At 36.6% G+C, this 19,098-nt stretch overlaps 1 protein-coding gene across 1 annotated transcript; it reads left to right on the forward strand.

Annotated features, from left to right (window-relative positions):
* Positions 1-1,922: 1,922 nt before the first annotated feature.
* Positions 1,923-16,421, forward strand: LOC123774578 (phosphotriesterase-related protein). Its single transcript, XM_045768959.2, is given in 9 exon segments — positions 1,923-2,082; positions 4,204-4,363; positions 5,060-5,108; positions 5,110-5,151; positions 5,153-5,252; positions 6,258-6,416; positions 8,540-8,704; positions 11,703-11,920; positions 14,694-16,421. Coding segments are annotated over 9 exon segments (1,053 nt in total). The 5' UTR covers positions 1,923-2,060; the 3' UTR covers positions 14,832-16,421.
* The last annotated feature ends 2,677 nt before the right edge of the window (positions 16,422-19,098 follow it).

The raw sequence follows: 19,098 nt of genomic DNA on the forward strand, positions 1-19,098 counted from the left end.
AATTTCCGACATTTCAGATATTTTGAAAACTGCAGGGGGGTTTGGGCAAAATATGACCCATCGCCGTTTTCAGTAATTGGCATATTTTCGGTGTAAAAAGTCGTAATTTGAAAATGAAAATAGGTGCAGAGAGTCAGACAGGGGTGCCAGATTGGGCTACAAGTAGCAAATTGGGCTACTTTTGAGAGCCCCACGCTCCCAAATTTTTAATTTCGCTACTTGCGACTTTTTGGGCTAGATTTAAACGCAAGCTGGGCTACTTTGGGCTATTAATATTAAAAAACTCAATGATGATTATTTATGCTTTAATAATATAATCTGTACAAATCACAGCCAAGTCCATCAGCCTGATTGACTAGACCACTTACCGCAGGAGAGCCCTGGTCAGAGACCGGCTCCTAGGGACCGTTGATCCTAGGAACCTTTGAAAGAAAAAGTAACCGCAAGGCAAGGTAATCCTCCCCAGGGGCAATAGATTTCCCAACCTTAATTGTTAATGATACTTCATCCCAAAAGCTACTACCTGGTTCCACAGATTAAGGGGAGTTTAAGGGTTTCATTAAGGGGAGAAAGTTATCTAGAAATTTACAGATTGATAAATGATGGGAAATACCTTTGTCAGGAAGACGATGGTTGGCAAGGAGCGGTAGTGTAAATTACCGGCCGTTTGATCAGTGGGGTTCTCTAACAACTCATTACCAAATAGCTTTTTCCTCTTGTGATAAATATGTTGCAAGGCAACTATTTTCAATGTACGCTGATCCCTCCAATAAGCTATATTTCACATGTCTCAAACCATTCCTAAATGATTTTGAAAGGATGAATTTACTTTATCAAAAGATGAAGCAGATCAGTATAGCCTTCACACTGTCTTAGAAAACTTCACTCTTGGAAAACTCAGAAGAATCTTTCGTCCTCATCATGCAAAGCTTCATGTTAATTTGGACTACAATTCTATGTATCTGCCCCTGGAGAAATGTTGACTTTGGTTACGAATTTTCAACACTTCTGGCCACTAACAGACAAAACAATTTTACAACCCAGGAAAAGTTTCAAAATGTTCAAGAAAGATGCGATAATTTTTTAATGAAAGCTTGCAAATAGCTTCTTTCTAGTATTATAAGTAATGTTGAAACTATAAAAAAAAGTGAAAAATCTGTTACCTATCATATGCCTTAGCTTACATGGCTACCATTTTCGGAACTTCCGTTAGTATTAGCTGACCAATCTAAGCTTAGTGAAATTGAAAGTCAGTGGCGCCTACTGTTAACCATTGACTAGTCCAACATTTGTAAGGGACAAATTCCGACATCTGAATCGTCATTTTAGACCAAGACAATAACTGTCAAGAACACTGCTAGCGATCCCATACTGATTGACTTCGCTGAGTTTGTGTTGAAAATATACAGCTTGCCAATCAGTAATGCCCTGGTTGAACGGATATTTTCAAGAGTAACATCTGTGAAAACTTAAGCTGAGAAATCTTGAATGGGAATGGGACTTGAGCTTTTGACATCAGTCTTGAGAATCAAAACATATCTTGAAGAATATGTAACTTGTTGCTCGTCATTTGAACCACTCATGTCAATGCTTAAATATGAGTCTGCAATATACAAGAACGAGGTTGTGGATGCAGATCAAGATGTTGGTAATCTTCAACTGTAAAGACGTGGAAGGACTTCCACACCCATTAAGCTTCAAACAGTAAATATTGGTAAGTTATCCTATTATCATATTGGTTAAATATATATATATATATGCAGAGGTAATGTTAATAAAACAATTAAAATCGTTTAATGTACTCTATATATCATAATAGATTACTTTGTAACCCGTATCAGTCACTAAACAAAAAATTGGGCTACTCTTATTACAAATTCGCTACTTTTAGACCGTCAGCTCGCTACTTTTAGCAATTTGAATCTGGCAACCCTGAACTGAGGTTTCAGTATGGTGTCTCACTCGCTTCTAGCATAGCATAATTACTGACGCTTCTGTAACAACCCTCTGACGTGCCAAGATCTGATTCAACCTTAATCAAACCGTATTTGGTCTGGAAGATGAAGGACAAAGTACAGACAGGTGAATGTTAAGTCCTAGATAGCTATTAAGGACCCCCATATACGTCTCCTGAGGGTGTGTGGGGGAGAAGGGTTAGTTATTTGATTTACCTGAAGGCCACTAACCCTTGATGAGGACAGGAAGCCAACAGGTTGTCGAAGGTCCCCCAACCAACTTTCCTTGTTAATCTTTTCCATGTATATACTGAAATTCAGCATAATTTTGCACTTACAGCTTCGGCGGGTAGGCGGTTCCATGGGTTAATAACCCTGTGGACGAAAAAGCATCTCCTGTTCTCAAGCTTGTTGAGCTTGAAACCATTGCTCCTTGTTTGTGTTATATCTGACCTTTTGGAACTATCTGGATCAACATCCTCTTAACTTATTCAGTGTTTTAAAAGTGTTATGAGATCCTCCGTGTCATGCCTGGTTTGCAGTGTTGCTAGCCCCTTGTGGCTGTGGTTATATAATGGCTTCATTTACTAGAACCCGGTGATTTTTTGGCTAAGTAGTTTAGATAAACTATTAGTTTATCTAAACTTGATTTGAGCAGGGGCTGTGTACCTGTAAAATTAGTGTAATGCTAAAATTGTGCAACTCATACTCAGGTTTGATATAGGAAAAATAGGATTAATTTTTATAGGTTTTCTGAAAGTCTACTCTGCTCATTAAAACATTTAGTGCCAGTACTGTATTTGATACATTTATTTCTCATACTCTCCCCATGTTCTAACTACAGATACTGTACCGAACAAAATGAAGTTCAGACTTTTTTGGGATGTTCAGACTTCAGAATATAATCCCTAACGTTTGTAAAACATAAAAAATGTGTGTGTGGGAGCCCAACTTACTTCAGAGAACAAAGTACACTGGCATATCATCAAATGCAGTGTACCTAATACACACCCCATCAAAATTCATCCTTACACTTAAAAATGCATTCAGTACTGTATTAAGAAACTTACTCTCATACCTATTGACTCCACTTTCTCCCATAGGTGCAAAATGATGACTACCTATTCCAGGTACTCTTAAAATAAACCTTGATTATTAATTATATCATTATTATTATTATTATTGTTTTGCATATACAAATAATAATGCATATCAAATAGTCAATATATGCACTAAAATATATTATTTACTAAAGTTAAGGTTCATACAAAGTTAAGGATCGTTGGGTAAGGTTAGATGGTTTGGGTTGCGATATTTTGTTCATATTTTGACCATATTGTTCTTTATTGCTGTGTATGTACATAATTTTTTGTACATTTCAGTATATGTTAAAAGCAACCAATCCTCCTGTTTAGGTAGTAAAGTGGTGCCTCGGTTAATGAATTTAATCCTTTCCGGCATTGAGCTTGTCATGTGAAACGTTCTTCATTGCGAAACAACAACAACAACAACAACATTGTCGTCTTAGGCATCCGAGAGCCAGCGGGAAAGCTAGGAAGCACCACGTGGTTTTCTCGTTAACCGAGCGGAAGCTCATTATTCAAGACAAATTTTCTGCGAGTGGCTCGCTCGTTACCTGAAATGCTCGTAGATGGGGCTACTCGTCACCTGAGGTTCCTCTGTACTTATAATAACAATGAGGACCATCATATATATATTGACGTAAAAGGCAATTAGAAAGTTGAAATTTGGACAAACCGGAAATTTTTGTACTGATGTTGTAAAGAAAACCTAACCCTAACCTAAACCTTCCTAGGCCTAATACATGCTATGTGAGACCTAATATAGTACATATATGTTATACTAGGCCTAGGAATATTTAAGTTTGTTTTTTTAGCCTTATTTTTTCGTGAATACTGTAGTACTAAATTCTACTATCTAATTGTCCATTATGTCTATGTATGTACAGTGGTTCACAGAGTTACAAAAAGTGCTATCTAAACAAAAGGATGGATAGGTTAATAGGTTACTAGAAAGTGTAATGAATTGGGTTTGTAACAACTTCGAAGTGCAGTCATGCAATTGCACACTGATAATTTTGTCCATCAATTCAAATTTATGTAAATCATATTTCTTATTTTATAAACATTTTATTTCCCAATACTGTACATTATATTTTACACTTTTAAAACATTATGACCAAGCATCAAATAATTGTTCTATATAGATTATACATATTGCATTTCAGTCTGTGGTCTGGTAGAGCCCAGCTCTCTGGGCAAAACTCTAACCCATGAGCATCTCTTTATGGAGTTTGATGTGGCATTTACTCCAGCCAAACCAGAGGAGAAGTACATGGAAGATTGCAAGTTTACTATGGAAAATTTGGGATGGATCAGACAAAATCCGTATGTAAAGTCATGCTTGTGAACAAAGGGTATCCATTGCAGTATCCTTTCCACGTCCTTGGTTGCAAAGTTTTCCTTGGGAGTGAAATAAACATGCTAGGTAATTAACGCGCTGTATGGTCTGCTTTTTGCTAAATTTGTTTCTCAAATGCTACCTTTTATAATACATGTACTGTACTATATTGTAAATAATATGTCTGCATGTCCTTCTTTCCCTCTTTCTTTAAAGTTATGAGATATTTATTTTATTGAATGTGCTTCTCTTTATAATTCCATATATGATTCCCAACTCCTAAACTGTACAGTTATTGTAGTATTTACACAGAAGACCATCACTAATTCCTGTAGGGAAATCTTGATCAGTCAAGCTCACATTATATTAACTCATTATAAGGAACTCTTGATAAATAACATTATAAGGAACTCTTGATAAATAATGAATCTGCTGATTTGAAGCATTACATTTCTACCATCTGTTGTTACCCTTGTTTTACCATCTGTTGTTACCCTTGTTTTATTAATAAAATAAGTTACATTATCACTGTATATTCTTTTGATCTAAGAAAAGTAAATGTAGGCTATAATGCTTGAGAATACATACATTTCCATTTTAACATCTGGCTTAAATATGCTATATCTCTGCTACATGGAAAACAATATTTTGTCGATACTGGTTGATATTTTTTATGCTTATAGGTACAGTCACAAATTCAACATAAATCTTACTCAACCTGAAGTACAGATAGGCAGTAATGAAGGAAGTTAGCGAGTTCAAGAAACATGGTGGTAGGTACCATTGTTGAAAACAGCACATTTGGATTAAATAGAAACGTTTCCTTTATGCGGAAACTTAGTCAACAGCATGGAGTTAACATAATAGCAGGAGCAGGTAAGCATAAAACTCATCCTATTTTAGTATATGCAAATGTACATGGGATGGAGCCAGTGCTGTACTACATACTTCATGCACAAAATGTGTATTCTTTTCACATACTAAAAAATAAGTAAGCAAGTTGATAAGACTTAGGATGCAGTAAAAATTGTAATGAACTTTTATCTGTTATCAGTCTCTCAACAATTATTTAAGTAAAAAGTTTACACAAACCTTCATGCCACCAGTTATTATTACTTTTGCAACATTGTATTGTTATTCACTCTTGTAAGTAACTCACACTTATTTGTTTCATATCTTGAAATTGGCCAAATAAATATCAAATTTCTTAACCTTCAGTGCAAATATTTATATATGTTTAGTTCATTTATTATGTACCTGATACCCATCTGTGGTTGGTAGTGGAAAAGGTTACCGAGGCACATAATGGGCTCAGAAACTGAACCCCAAAATTCATTTGGCTAAGCAATTTACAGCCTTGATAAGCTAATTGCAAAATTTAATGTATACACTATTGTTATGATATCAAAACCACACATCAGAAAATGAAGAGATGACAGCATAGGGTCCATCTTGGACCATTATCAAGTCATGTATTGTTATGCCAAAAACAGGTTCAAGACGGACCACAAGTACAAGGTCCAAGCTAAGCAGGTTACATATGTGATGAGCTAGTTTCATAATTGATATGTTTATCCTGCACACAACCTCCCCATCCAGTGGTCAGCAGTGGAAATATGAACATGAAACAATTTACTCGGCTGGGAAAGAACACCAAAATCGCTAACCATTTCATATCTGTAAAAATAGAAATGTGGTGATTAGATAGACAGAATTCTAACTTAGCCCAAATTGAGAGTACAATTAAAGCCAGCTTTAATATGAAGGTGTAGCAGATGAGAATACATAAGGAAAATTACAGTATGTTACATTCTAAACATTACTCAAACTGTTCATCTTTTCCAACTGAATTATTTGATTAGGATTTGTTTGTTCTTCCAGGTTACTATGTGATGGCAGCACAAAACAAAGAAACCTTGGGTATATCTGTGGAAGATATGGTGAATTCTATGACAATGGAATTAACATTTGGATGTGGGGACACTCCTGATATAAAATGTGGCATCATTGGTGAAATTGGTTGTTCATGGCCATTGTATGGTAGGTGTTTTTTTTTAATTTTTATTGCATTTCTAATAAAAAAAGTACTTTCCATTTATACTATGACAATCTTTAACCCTTGACTGGCGCTAATTGTATATTTACGATTTTGGTCTAACTACTTGCATGGAGCACATTGTATATATATATACTTTTTAAAGTAAGGTTTAAAAGTCCTGCAACTCTACTGGGTTCACATCCGCTTCCTCAGGGCTCCAATAAACAGATGCCATTTAAAAAAAAATTGTGGGTATAATTCACGGGTGAGAAGGCCTCGGTACTGAGTGAGCAACCAAGGCTGGCTCATGCATCTAACAGTGCTGCTGTTCAGCTTGTGACCACAGCATTGCTTAAAAATGTTCAGATATACATGTAACTGCTATTATTTAGTGATAGTCTTACAGAAGAGCCTGATTGTGATATAGACCATGTACAATGTTCAGATATCAGTGAACAAAATTCTGTTCAAGAAGTTCACATTGCTAGGCAGGTATCCACAGCACACTGCCACTGTTTGGTCCATCTAAGAATCTTGAAATGATTTCTCATGTTCCTTTACAAAATAAACTTGTGAAAAATTATTATTTTACAGTATTTAGTTACCAGGACTCTGATAATGGCAGCACTGTGGTGAGAATTAGTGATTGTGTGATGTGGTGGGAGGAGCAATGTTGGTGGGGGAGGTGGCATCGTCAGCTGACTGGTGTGTGTCAGCTGTTATTATTGTTTGGAAATTTCATACCAGCTTAGTGGTTCATTATGGTGAAGAAAAATGTAGATACCTATATATAACATGTGTATACTGTATAGTGTAATAACAAAAACAATATGCTGTGAAGAGAAATCCTGGCAGTGAGGTAGCATTGTCAGCTGACTGTGTGGCGGCCTAATGTGGTAATTCCTACACTGATTATTGTTTAGACTCGCCATACCAGCTAGTGGTTCATTATGGTGAACAAAAATATAGATACAGTACTTATATATAACATGTGTACTGTATATAGTGTAATAACAGCAAAAATATTATTTCATAGTTTTATGAACATAATTTTGAATTGCTAATATACTTCTGAGTGTAGCAATGGTTCACACATTTTATTATATAAATATGTCACACTACACACTATTGAAGAATATTACTGCAACCAAAAAAGGAGAGAAAAAATCAATTGGACATTGAAATAAGTTAGGTAATATCTTTGTGGCAACTCCTGCCTGACGGCTCGGGTGGAGGAGACTGGCCCTGGACGTGTATTCTTTCAGCGCATGTATCCTGCCAGACTTCCTTGCCCTATTACAGCCAAAATATGTCTTCTATGATTTGTTTATTATTTTTTATTATTAACACATTTTAACAATTTTAGAAGGAATGAAATTGTTTTAATTTTTTTATTGCACATGGCAGTGTTGTCGACTATTAATAGTTGCACTCCCAGGTGTTAAAAATGTTTTAGCCATTTTCTCTTATATAATGATAACCTTTCTTAATATGAAGCATAGTGTGTTCTAAATTATTAGAATGTCACCATAAATACAACAAATATGCATACTTTATATTTTTAGTTGCAAAATACAACCCATTTATAAATTTTTTTACACTGATTTGTGGCAAAGATTTTGTCTGGTCCTCGGAACTTCTTGGGCATTTTTCTGTTTGTTGAATAACTTCCTCTTCACCACCTACATAAATTTGTTCAGGTGTAGGTTAAATATCAAGTTCTTCTCTAGTAAATACAGATACTGTACATAGTGTTTGTTTAGAATACTATACCATGAATTTGTCATTATCACTTACTTGGCCTAACTCATTTTTCAAAGGGCCAGTCTGCTCAATGGGCATCTGTTTTCCCTTAGCCAGATTTTGCCATTGGGTATTTATTTTAATTTGATCATTATCATTCAGAGTTAGCACATGCTTTTTGTCTTACATTAAAAAGGTTAAAAATTTAATTGTCTTGGGTTATTTAATTTTTCTTCAAGCAATACTGTACTTTCATTTAATCTCTAATGGCTGGCATTTCTACTTTAATTTTAATCTGCTGTGAAAGAGAGCCAGATAGTCTAAATTGAACTCTATTGTTAATGTATTGCCGTTTCTTTTTTCTCTCTCTCTCTCTCTCCAGACTTTGAACGTCGCACTATCCAAGCAGCAGGAGAGACACAGGCATTTGTGGGATGTCCAGTGATGTTTCATCCTGGGCGTTACCATGGTGCTCCTGAAGAAATTTTCCGTATCTACACAGAAGCAGGCGGAGACCCCCAGAAAATGGTGATGGGTCACCTTGATAGTTAGTATTGCATGCTTCATGGTTTTCTCAGAAAGTTACAATAGAATGCAATTAAATTATTTTATGGATTACCACAAGTACAGTAAGAGCTCGATAATTTGGATTCTTGTAACCCAATTCTCCTGGTAATCTGAAAGAATTCATATTTGAGTTTTATTCTCTCAACTTTACAAATTTAAGTTACCAAGAATTTTGCATTCAAAAGCCTGTATAAATTCAGATTTTTAACAATTTTGGACATTCCCAGTAAAAACTTTGGCTAACTTCAGTAGGGGTCGGCCCCATATAATTTGGACTATTGAGCATAGATGAAGAAACTTGGTGTGCTATGGACGACCGCATTAGTGGATTACCAAAGGATACTTCCAGTTGTAAAGACCCTTTTCAACTGTAAACAAATCAAGAACACTCAAGAATGTATGCATAGACATGTGGAAGACGACCTTACAGATAAGACTACACCAGCATAGCCTCAAAGGGTTCCCCACAAGATGTAAACCATTGGTAAGCCTTAATAACGGAATGCCATGGTCACAGTTTGCCACAAAGTACATAATAAACCTGTAGAGTTCAGAAACAAAGTATTATGGACAGATGAAGAGTAAAGAGGAAATTGAGGAAAGAAGGAACTATTCATGATCCAGAGCATGCACTTCATCTTTGAAACATGGAGGTAGTATTATGCCTTGGGCATGTATGGCTGCTACTGGAACTGGGACTGCTAATAGCTGAAGCAGGATGACTTATGAAGTGCACAAACACTTTTTATCTGGAGAAAGGAGACTGAATATAAATATTTTAGGCTTGTATCGAGGTCCCCAAACCTCAAACTTCTGACCCTTCCTAGGATGCAACCCCACAATGATTGCCTAACTTCTGGTTACTTATTTATTGCTTGGTGAGCAGCGGCATTAGGTGAAAGGAAATCTGTCCATCCAGGGAATTGAACCCTGGATCAACAATTGTTAGTCGATACCCTGTGTTACGGCCCTACTGGGGCGTAACCGGGTTCTTTTCTGGTGTTGTTAGAATTTGGGAATCCGGCCCCAGGTTAGTAGAGGCTTTCAAGGGATGTGTTCCGTAACGCAAGTTAAAATAAAGGGGGAGGGATACAAATGTTCTGATGTATATATATATTCTCACCACCACCATATAAATAAAATAACAATCACACGGGGTTTATAACTACACGAAAATATACAGAGTTGTCTTCCTCTGAAGACACAGGATGCTCCACGGTGCGCACTTTGAGTAGCCCTGGTTCCTTCCTCCGTGGCCCACGATGAATCCTCTTGGCTTCTCTCGGCGAATCTATCCTGGCCACAGGCCAGCCAAATCACAGTCCCACTGGGTGCTCCGTTGTGGAGGCCGTCAACCACAATCCAGCCTGTAGCTGGCAGGTTCCAATCAGCTCCGCTGTGTAGGCCACTCCACGACCGATACTAGGGTTGCGAGCCCTAGGCAGGAGCCTCGTGTGATTCCGCTGATCACTCTCCTCTCTCAGTACCACAGTGGCTAGTCTCTTCCACCAGCCAGCCCTGGATAAGGCGATTCCTGATACTGCCACGTCACAGGCAGGCTAACACTCTCAACAGTGTTCGTCCGGGGGTGACTCACAGCTTCTTCAGAGCAAACTCGTGGAGAGACTTTGGCTGCCTTGGGTAGACTGCTCCATCGTCCAATACAGCAGTCCCAGGTCGATTCTGTAATCAGACACGTCATTAGTACTGGGACTAGGGAACCTCACTTACAGGCTTAGACACAAATGTCCACCTATCCACTCCATAGATGGCGTTGCTGTCTAAGCGCCACCTCACCAGAGGTCAGCAGCGGCCATGTTACGAGCTGAGTAAGACGGGAATAGCCCTGTGGCCGGTATATCCCGTCCTCACTAGATGGCGTTGTCCATTTGGAGGGGGTTTCGGGAGCGGACTCACAGATGGTGTTGTCGTCACTGCCTTAGTGCTACGACAGCTGGACTCGGGTCCGTAACACCCTGCAAATACATAATGTAACGGTCACTATTGTTACTTTGTTACAAAATTGTTACATCTTGTTGTAAAGTTGGTACAACTGGTTAGATAATTGTTATAACCTGCTAGAAGGTGTTACACTTGATCGAATGTTGTAGCAATATTGTAGTTGTGTTTGGTGGTTAGTGAATCCAACTGTACTAAGAGACCCTTGCAGAGGGACATGGACTTCCCTTCTCCCACATTTCTGCTGAAGAAACCAAGATATTTTGTGGGCTGAAAAAGGAAATATTCTTGACTAGCCAAGTCAGTTACCCAACCCAAGTTCATTTGAGTATGTGTTTCACTTGCTGAAGGCAAGACTGATGGCAAAAAGCCCAGAAAATAAATGAACTGATGATGGCAACAGTGTTTGGTGATATCTATTGATTGCAGGATTTGGGCAGTCATCGCATGCAAAGGAATTTGCAACCACGTTCTAAATATGTTAACTGTATTTATGAGTACAGGTATGTTAATATGTCCAATTACTTTTGGTCAGCAAAAAGAAAAGGGGGAAAGAACCATGAATAAACAGGGTAGGTAATTCCTACACTGTTCATCCAAGATGGATGTAAATAGTAACCTCAAGTTAAAGCTAAACATCTAAATGCACTTTATCATAGTCATTGTTTTATTTCAAATTCAAGATGCTGGATACAGAACCAAATCAACAAACATTTATCACTTTCCAAATACTATAGACTGCATATTGTGCATATGCCATTTTCTATTTCAAAATACCTTTCATGAAAGAGGAGGGTGGAGAAAGAAGAAGAGAGAAAAAGGAGATGGTATAAGTGTTCTCCTGGACCTGACATGTAATGAGTCGCAAAAATGATGTACAGTGTATTTTTATTTATCATTTTTTGTTTCAGCTGTCCTAATTTATTTCTCTTTATTCTTTTATTGTACCATTTCTGTAATATTTTTTCATGCCTAACATTTTATAATCTTTTAAAACTAAATTTATAATGTTATTCTAGGAACCATCCACACATTAGATCTATTAGTGGAGTATGCATCACTTGGCACCTATTGTGAGTATGACTTGTTTGGGATAGAAACTTCTCATTACCAGCTTAACACAAGTGTTGACATGCCTTCTGATGCACAAAGGATTTCACGGATCAAGCACTTGGTTGACAATGGCTTTGAAGACAAAATTCTTATATCTCATGACATTCACACCATGCACCGTTTGGTTAGTAAATAAAGTATTCATTTTTTGTTTGCTTGAATAATGTGTTGAGAATGGTTCTATTCATGATAGTAATACTCTAGTTTCCATTATGAAAATATCAGACAATTGTTTAACTTAAGTTCAAAATAATCTAGGTGTAATGGTGGAAAAGCATTTTAGTTGAAATCCAAAAAATATACTAGTATATATTTATTCTTGATTTCCCTATAATTGCTGTAATACTTCATCATTTTTACCTTTAATTCCTCTTAGATTTTTTTAATTAACATATATTTGTTCAGAGAGATTGATACTAATAACCTGTGATGTTAAAGCAACTAAAACTCATTACTCTTTAGGTGTTCAATCCATTTGGCTTTATCTATTTTTTTCTAGTGTTTTGACTACCACGCATGTTAATAACACGGGTCTATAATTTAGAGGTTCCTTTTGACTACCATTTTTATAAATTGGTACTATGTTTGCCCTTTTCCATATATCTGCTAAGATTCTTGTACATAAGGATGTCCAGAATATTAATTGGAGTGGAATGCTCAGCTCAGTTGCACATTCTCACAGCACCCGAGGTGAAACTCCATCAGGTCCAACCGCTTTATTTCTTTCTGGCCCCATGAGTAATTTTTCCACTTCATCAGGAGCTACCTCTATGTATTCTATGGCGTGTTCTGGAATTGGTATTTGGCCCGACTCTCTGAAATTCTCATTTTTTACAAACACACTTTGGAACTGTTCATTTAGCATTTCACACATTTCATGTTCATTTTCAGTAGTCCTGTTCCCCGTTCTCAATTTCTGGATTTTATCTTTTACTTGCAGCTTGCTTTTAATGAATTTATAGAAAAGGCCTGGATCTGTTTTACATTTGTCTGCTATACCTTTCTCAGAGTTCCTTTCTGCCTCTCTTCTCACTGCTGTGTAATTGTTTCTTGCTTGTTTGTAATGCTGATATGTTTGTGGGTTGGGCCTCTTCTGATATTAACCCATTTCCTTGTCTTTTCCTCTCTGGCTCTCTCACAATTTCTGTTAAACCAATCCTGTTTTCTGGTCCTGCATCGCTATTTTGGTATGAATGTTTGTGTGCCTTCATCGTATATTTTGCAAAAATTTGGCACATATCTCACATACTTCCTTGCCTAGCAACAAGTCTGTCTAATTAAACTCATTAAAGAATTTTCTAAGTTCCCCATAGTGTCATCTCTTGAAATTGAGTTTATTAACGGTTTCAATGTCCCCCATTCTCTTTTTAGATTACAATGCAAAGCATATTTAATTTCCAACAGGACATGATCACTCTTTCCCAAGGGAGGAAGGTACTGGATGTCAAATATCTCTTCTTCTTTCTTGGTGAATATTAGATCCAGTATTGATGGGACATCCCCTTCCCTCATTCTTGTGGCCTGCTTGACATGTTGATACATGAATGTCTCCAGAATGAAGTTTACAAATCTGCCTTTCCAAATGTCCTCTGTTTTTGCTTCATAGGCCTCCCCTCCCAGTCCATTGCTTTCAAGTTGAAAGGATCAGGTAGTGTGGACAGAAACACGTAAGGTGAGCGATATCAAAAGTATCAGATTCACCATGGATTCTGTCGAGAGACAAGTGTGCTTTATGGACATTAGGAAAGCAAGAAAGAATCGTCCTGAAAATTGGGACGTACAAGTTTTCTACTTTGGCAGTTATCTATGCCGATATGTTTACTGCTAGTATCCAGGCTCTAGAATTTTTATGGTCAACTAGGATGTTGGCTTTTCACTACTTGTTGAATGTTTCCCAGCTTTGCGGCATCTTCTCTATTTTCTATGTGACTACTTATCCTGTATTTTCCTTAAAGAAGAGCTATCCTCCTCTGATGAAGCACTGTTAGAAGCAAACTCATGGAATTACTAATGGACCCTCCTAGAAATCTAGCATTGAATGAAATGAAATGCATCTTTTTTGTTGGGCTCACAGTAACTCCCTATCCCCTTTTACCCTGCAGGGTATTTTAGGGTTTGTTACTGACAGCTCATTGGTGAACTGGGTAGTTGTCCAAGGTTACCTAGTCACCCAGGCTGCCATCTGTATAGGTACATGAGGGTTAGGTTTTTTTTGCTAGCGGCAATAATCATTTACCTTAGTTTACTGCATGGTTAATCAGTTCCTTCAAGTTGTTGCTTATTTTGCCTCGCATATATTTTGTGGTGTTTTTTTTATTCTTCTTGGTTTTGGGTAGATATCCGATCCCAGGCTCTGCTCTGCCTCCTAGTACATCAGTGGATGGCCCCCAAAAGGCTTGGTGCAGTTTTTCAAGGCTTGGCTATACCAGCACTTAAGCGCTGAGAGCTACTAATTGTCCACCTGAAAAGACGTTTCATTACATTCAACACTTCATTTCAGTAAGATCCCCTCAGTAAGTTCCCGAGATAGTGGGACAAGCAACCAGGGGCCAATTAAGATGGTGCTTAGAGACCAATTACTGGGATGGTGGTAAGGGACCAATTATTGGGATGGTGGTAAGGGACCAGTTATTGAGGTAACAGGATGTAACATTTAATTTGTTTTGTAGAATATTTGCTCCATGTGCAACAATTTTAGACACTACAGTATGATGTGCAGTACAATGCTGTAATGTACTGCATTTGCTATTCAGTGTAGAATCCTGATTATTATTGGTAGTAAGTCTCCCTGATTTATTAATTCTTTGATATTAGTTTTACAAACAAATATGAATAGATATTGTTTTCTTAAAATATGTATTTTTTTTTTTTTTTTTTTTTTTTTTTTTTTTACACAGGAAGCTTATGGTGGACATGGTTACACTCACATTCTGAAAAACATTGTTCCAAAAATGCTGGACCGTGGACTAAGCCAGGATATTGTTAACAAGATCCTTATCGCCAACCCTAGTACCTGGTTGACTTTCTCGAAGTGAACCTTATGTGAAATTGCAAACTGTTAAAAATTGGGAATGAAATAAGAATTTTTTATACAGTATAGATTTAAAATGCAGTTTCAGAATTTTTTGTTTAGCTGCATCGCCACTTGTTATATGCCTAAATGTTGGGTGTAAGTGGTACACAGTCATAGGGTCTTGTTTTCTTTTAGGTAAGCTTTATTTTTTGTTTACATTCCTTCTGCAGCATCAATAATTTCTTACCAGCTGGCCTCCTTATCACTTTCCGACTATTGAAATTAAGTTATTGTATCTGGATGGATGGGTGCGTCTGTCAAATTCCTAGGACCACAATTTGAGATTAGTATAGTATTTGCCAAAGGCCTTATGTGATTGCTTGTAGCAGCTGTCATAGAAATCTCAATAAGCAGATACCATGGCTTGCTTCTAGTGGCACATGATTCAATCTAATAAATGTTTGCATTAATGTGGACAGGTTGTGCCATTGTCTTGGTCAATTAATTATTAAAAGAACTTTGCTTCAAAATCACATTTGTGCACATGGTGTGGCATCCTGTGCTATAGAAAAAATACAAATATAAAAACAGAAACCACATAAAATTCAGTCAAATCACACCATTAAAAGAAATAACAATATAAAAAATTTGGGAATAATGATGTCGGAAGACCTAAAAGACACTAGTTCTCTCTAGTATGGAATATTAGTACACACTAACAGCCCTTTCAAAGTTAAGGAAATTGCTAATCTGGAGAATGTGCAAAAGTCTTAATACCTGAATCCACTCAATAAAACTTAAAAATTATTGGGACTGCTTAAAATGTTTAAATCTTGATTCTCTAGAGTACAGGCAAGGGTGTGTTACATAATAATTTACTTTGAAAATATAGAGGGACTAGTTCCAACTACATATGGAAATAACTTCACATGAGACCAGGAAGCATGGTAGGCAGTGCAAAATAGCACCATTGAAAAGTAAAGGTGAAACAGGTACACTGAGAGACATTTCTGTCAACATTAAGGGCCCAAAACTTTTTCAACTCTCCCTCTAAATATAACTTGCATATTATCAAGTCGATTGTTATGGGAGCCATTGTAATGATTTGTATAAAATGTTACCAACATAGTTTCTGAATCTGGCAACTGTAATGATTTTTTTAAAGTCCTGATATATAGCTTCTAAATCTAAATACAGTATTGAGTATATAGTATATAATTACAGTTATTACATATTGTCTTTCTCTTAAATAAATAATTTACTATAAATGTCTAAACTAACCCAACTTTAAATGTACACACATTTATGAATAAAGTATTTGAATTGAATTTTATCCATTTATATACATCAATCATGTCACTCTTTATCATCTTTCTATAAAATATAAATTTAGATTTTCTAATTTCTTTCATAAGGAAGAGTTCTAATTCCTGGGATTAACTTGTCATCCTTCTCTTTCCGTATGTATTCAAGTAAATTTATATTAATTTTATAGTAGGTAAAGTCCAAAAGTGAATTGCATAATATGAACGGGGCTAACAAGGGCAAGATAAAGCAGAACAATGTTGATGGCTTGTAATTAAAACTAATAGAAATAAATATTAGTATCCTATTAGCTTTATTCTAAACATTTATGAAGTGATTTTTTGGGGGGGAGGGTGGGCTTATGATCCTTGCTAATCATTACTACTAGACCTTTCTTGCATCAGGAATTCATAATTTCAGCATTGTCCAGCTAATATTTAGTAAATCTTTTATTATTTTATCCAGGCTTAGAACGTGAATTTTTTTCAGCATTAAACTGCTTTTGCCAATCTTTTATTGGCATTTTGAAAGTGTAAACTATTTTACAGCAATTGTCTTCTTTTGAATTGATTTCCCACTTATTTTTGTATCTGCACCTTTGCAAATGTTGTTTAATCCTCTGTCTAAATCATTAATATATATGGTGAACAATAGAGGTACCATGATAGAGCCTGGGCACTTCATTTACAATGGTATTCCCACTCAGACTTTACACTATTTACCGTATACTTTTTTCAAAGCACAAATTAGTGTGGTTGATTCACAGTGCTGTCATGGCCCTGGAGTCACTTAATCCTTAACATGCCGCAGTTATCGAACCGTGATATTGGCCTTTCCTCGTCTTTAGGAGATAGACATAATTTGCTGAGTTCCCAGTCATATTGATGTTTTGGACACTACTGCAAAATAAGCTGCTTGTAGTCTATCTCATCCAGAAATTAATTCCTTATTCATATTTCTACCCTGTAATTCATAACATGATCTGTGACCATTGTGAGAATAGATGTTTAGCTATCATAAATTAACATATTATTTTGTTAAAGCTCTGCCAGTTCTAGCTCAGAATCAACAATATGAGGAATCAAGTATGTCAAATAATAGAATGCAGGGAACATTATAAAGAAGAGCAGACATCGGTGGAAAAAGAGACTACAACCAGATGGTTAAATGGTGCTATATTGGTCAACCTTGAGGTTACCTTGAGGTGCTTCCGGGGCTTAGCGTCCCCGCGGCCCGGTCGTCGACCAGGCCTCCTGGTTGCCGGACTGATCAACCAGGCTGTTGGACGCGGCTGCTCGCAGCCTGACGTACGAGTCACAGCCTGGTTGATCAGGTATCCTTTGGAGGTGCTTATCCAGTTCTCTCTTGAACACTGTGAGGGGTCAAGCTGGAAAAGAAAGTTAATTCAAGCTAATTTGTCAAGCTGGAAAAGAAAGTGCCTAAAGAACTTTACAGCACTGTTTTCATAAATGCATTTGATTGTATTGTGTCCTCTCTTTTTGAGTGCAGTTCATTAAACACAAATATTGATGACTGACCTAGTTGCTGTTGTGGTGACTTTTTCCCTTTTATAGCAGAGGCTCCAAAAGTACAATTAACAATAATCCCTATCTTTTATGACAACCAACCATGATTTTAAATTGCTATAAAAGCATATTATGACATTTATGTACTACAAAACATAGTGTTCATTATCCTCTTTTTAATCCTTTGTTAGCCCCTTATTTATAAAGACATTCAAACTGAGAGGTAAACATTCACACCTGCACATGTAGGGTGTGATACACAATGTTTGGGTACTGAAAGCATCAAGATCTCTCCTCTTTTTAAAGTAATACTGTACAGCATTGTCAAATACCACCTTGGGTACTAATACGGTAAGTGAACATTTTTCAAATTAAACTTTTTCTTGTGTTGTCTAAAGTGGATTGTAGCCGTTTGGTAAATAAGCCGGCTTCAGCTTCAACCCTTCATCATCCTTGTTTTATATCATACATCACTTTTATGGCATTTTATCAGTGTGTGTGTGTGTGTGCAGTTTTGTGGTTATTTGCCAAGAAAATGGTACATTTTCAAGAGTATTAATCAGTAGGGAGGCATCTACCTCATAACTACAATGAGAGAGACTTGCAAAACCAAGAGAGATAAGGCCATAGTATTAGGCATCAGTTAAGATATCAAAATGGCTGTCGTCATGGCCTCTGAAACAGAGGATAGACACCAAATCAAGAGGAGGAGGTTGGAAGAAATGTTAAATACCTCATGTACTACTGCCATAAAAGAAAGATTCAGGTGTAAATCCAAGAAACCAGCCACTTATATACCATACTGGTGACAATATACTCAGGGCCTAGAAAGTCCACATAAGAAGATGAGTGGAGAGCCTCAAACTATCTTTGTGTGTTGTGATCCTCTGAGATAGGTAAATCCTTAGGAATACCAAAATATATTTCCATTGAGGATTTTTTTAATCTGTTAGTAGATATAGTATGACACTAATTAAGCTCTGCTTCTGTGGAATTATATTACTCAGTTTGAATCAACATTAATTATATTAACATAGTTTCCCAGTTCTGCCCAGGGTACTTTTATTTTTGACTTGTTATGCATTGGAGGTTGACAAAAATCAAAACTATATGCATGCACAGAAATCTTTCAAATGATTCTATAACCCAAGTCTCTCTGCTTAGTGTTTTTTACTTATGAATTACACATATCATTGATAAAATATATATCAAAAGATAAAAAGTACATGTAAAAAAAAGAAAATTTCATGTCAAAACTTGTAGCAAATGTTGGCCTACATCTGCATCAAGTATTAAGAGACAGTAACCCTGGCTTGATACCTTCTTTTGATAGTTACTTGATATACAGTAACAGTCAATAAATATATATTATGATACATTGTATTAAGTGATTCTTGAGATAAAGTCAGGACAGCATTGATTATGAAAAGAATGTAGGAACGTAACAATGTGACGTTG

Source organism: Procambarus clarkii, chromosome 51 (assembly GCF_040958095.1).
Source record: "Procambarus clarkii isolate CNS0578487 chromosome 51, FALCON_Pclarkii_2.0, whole genome shotgun sequence".
Taxonomy (NCBI): Eukaryota; Metazoa; Arthropoda; class Malacostraca; order Decapoda; family Cambaridae; genus Procambarus; species Procambarus clarkii.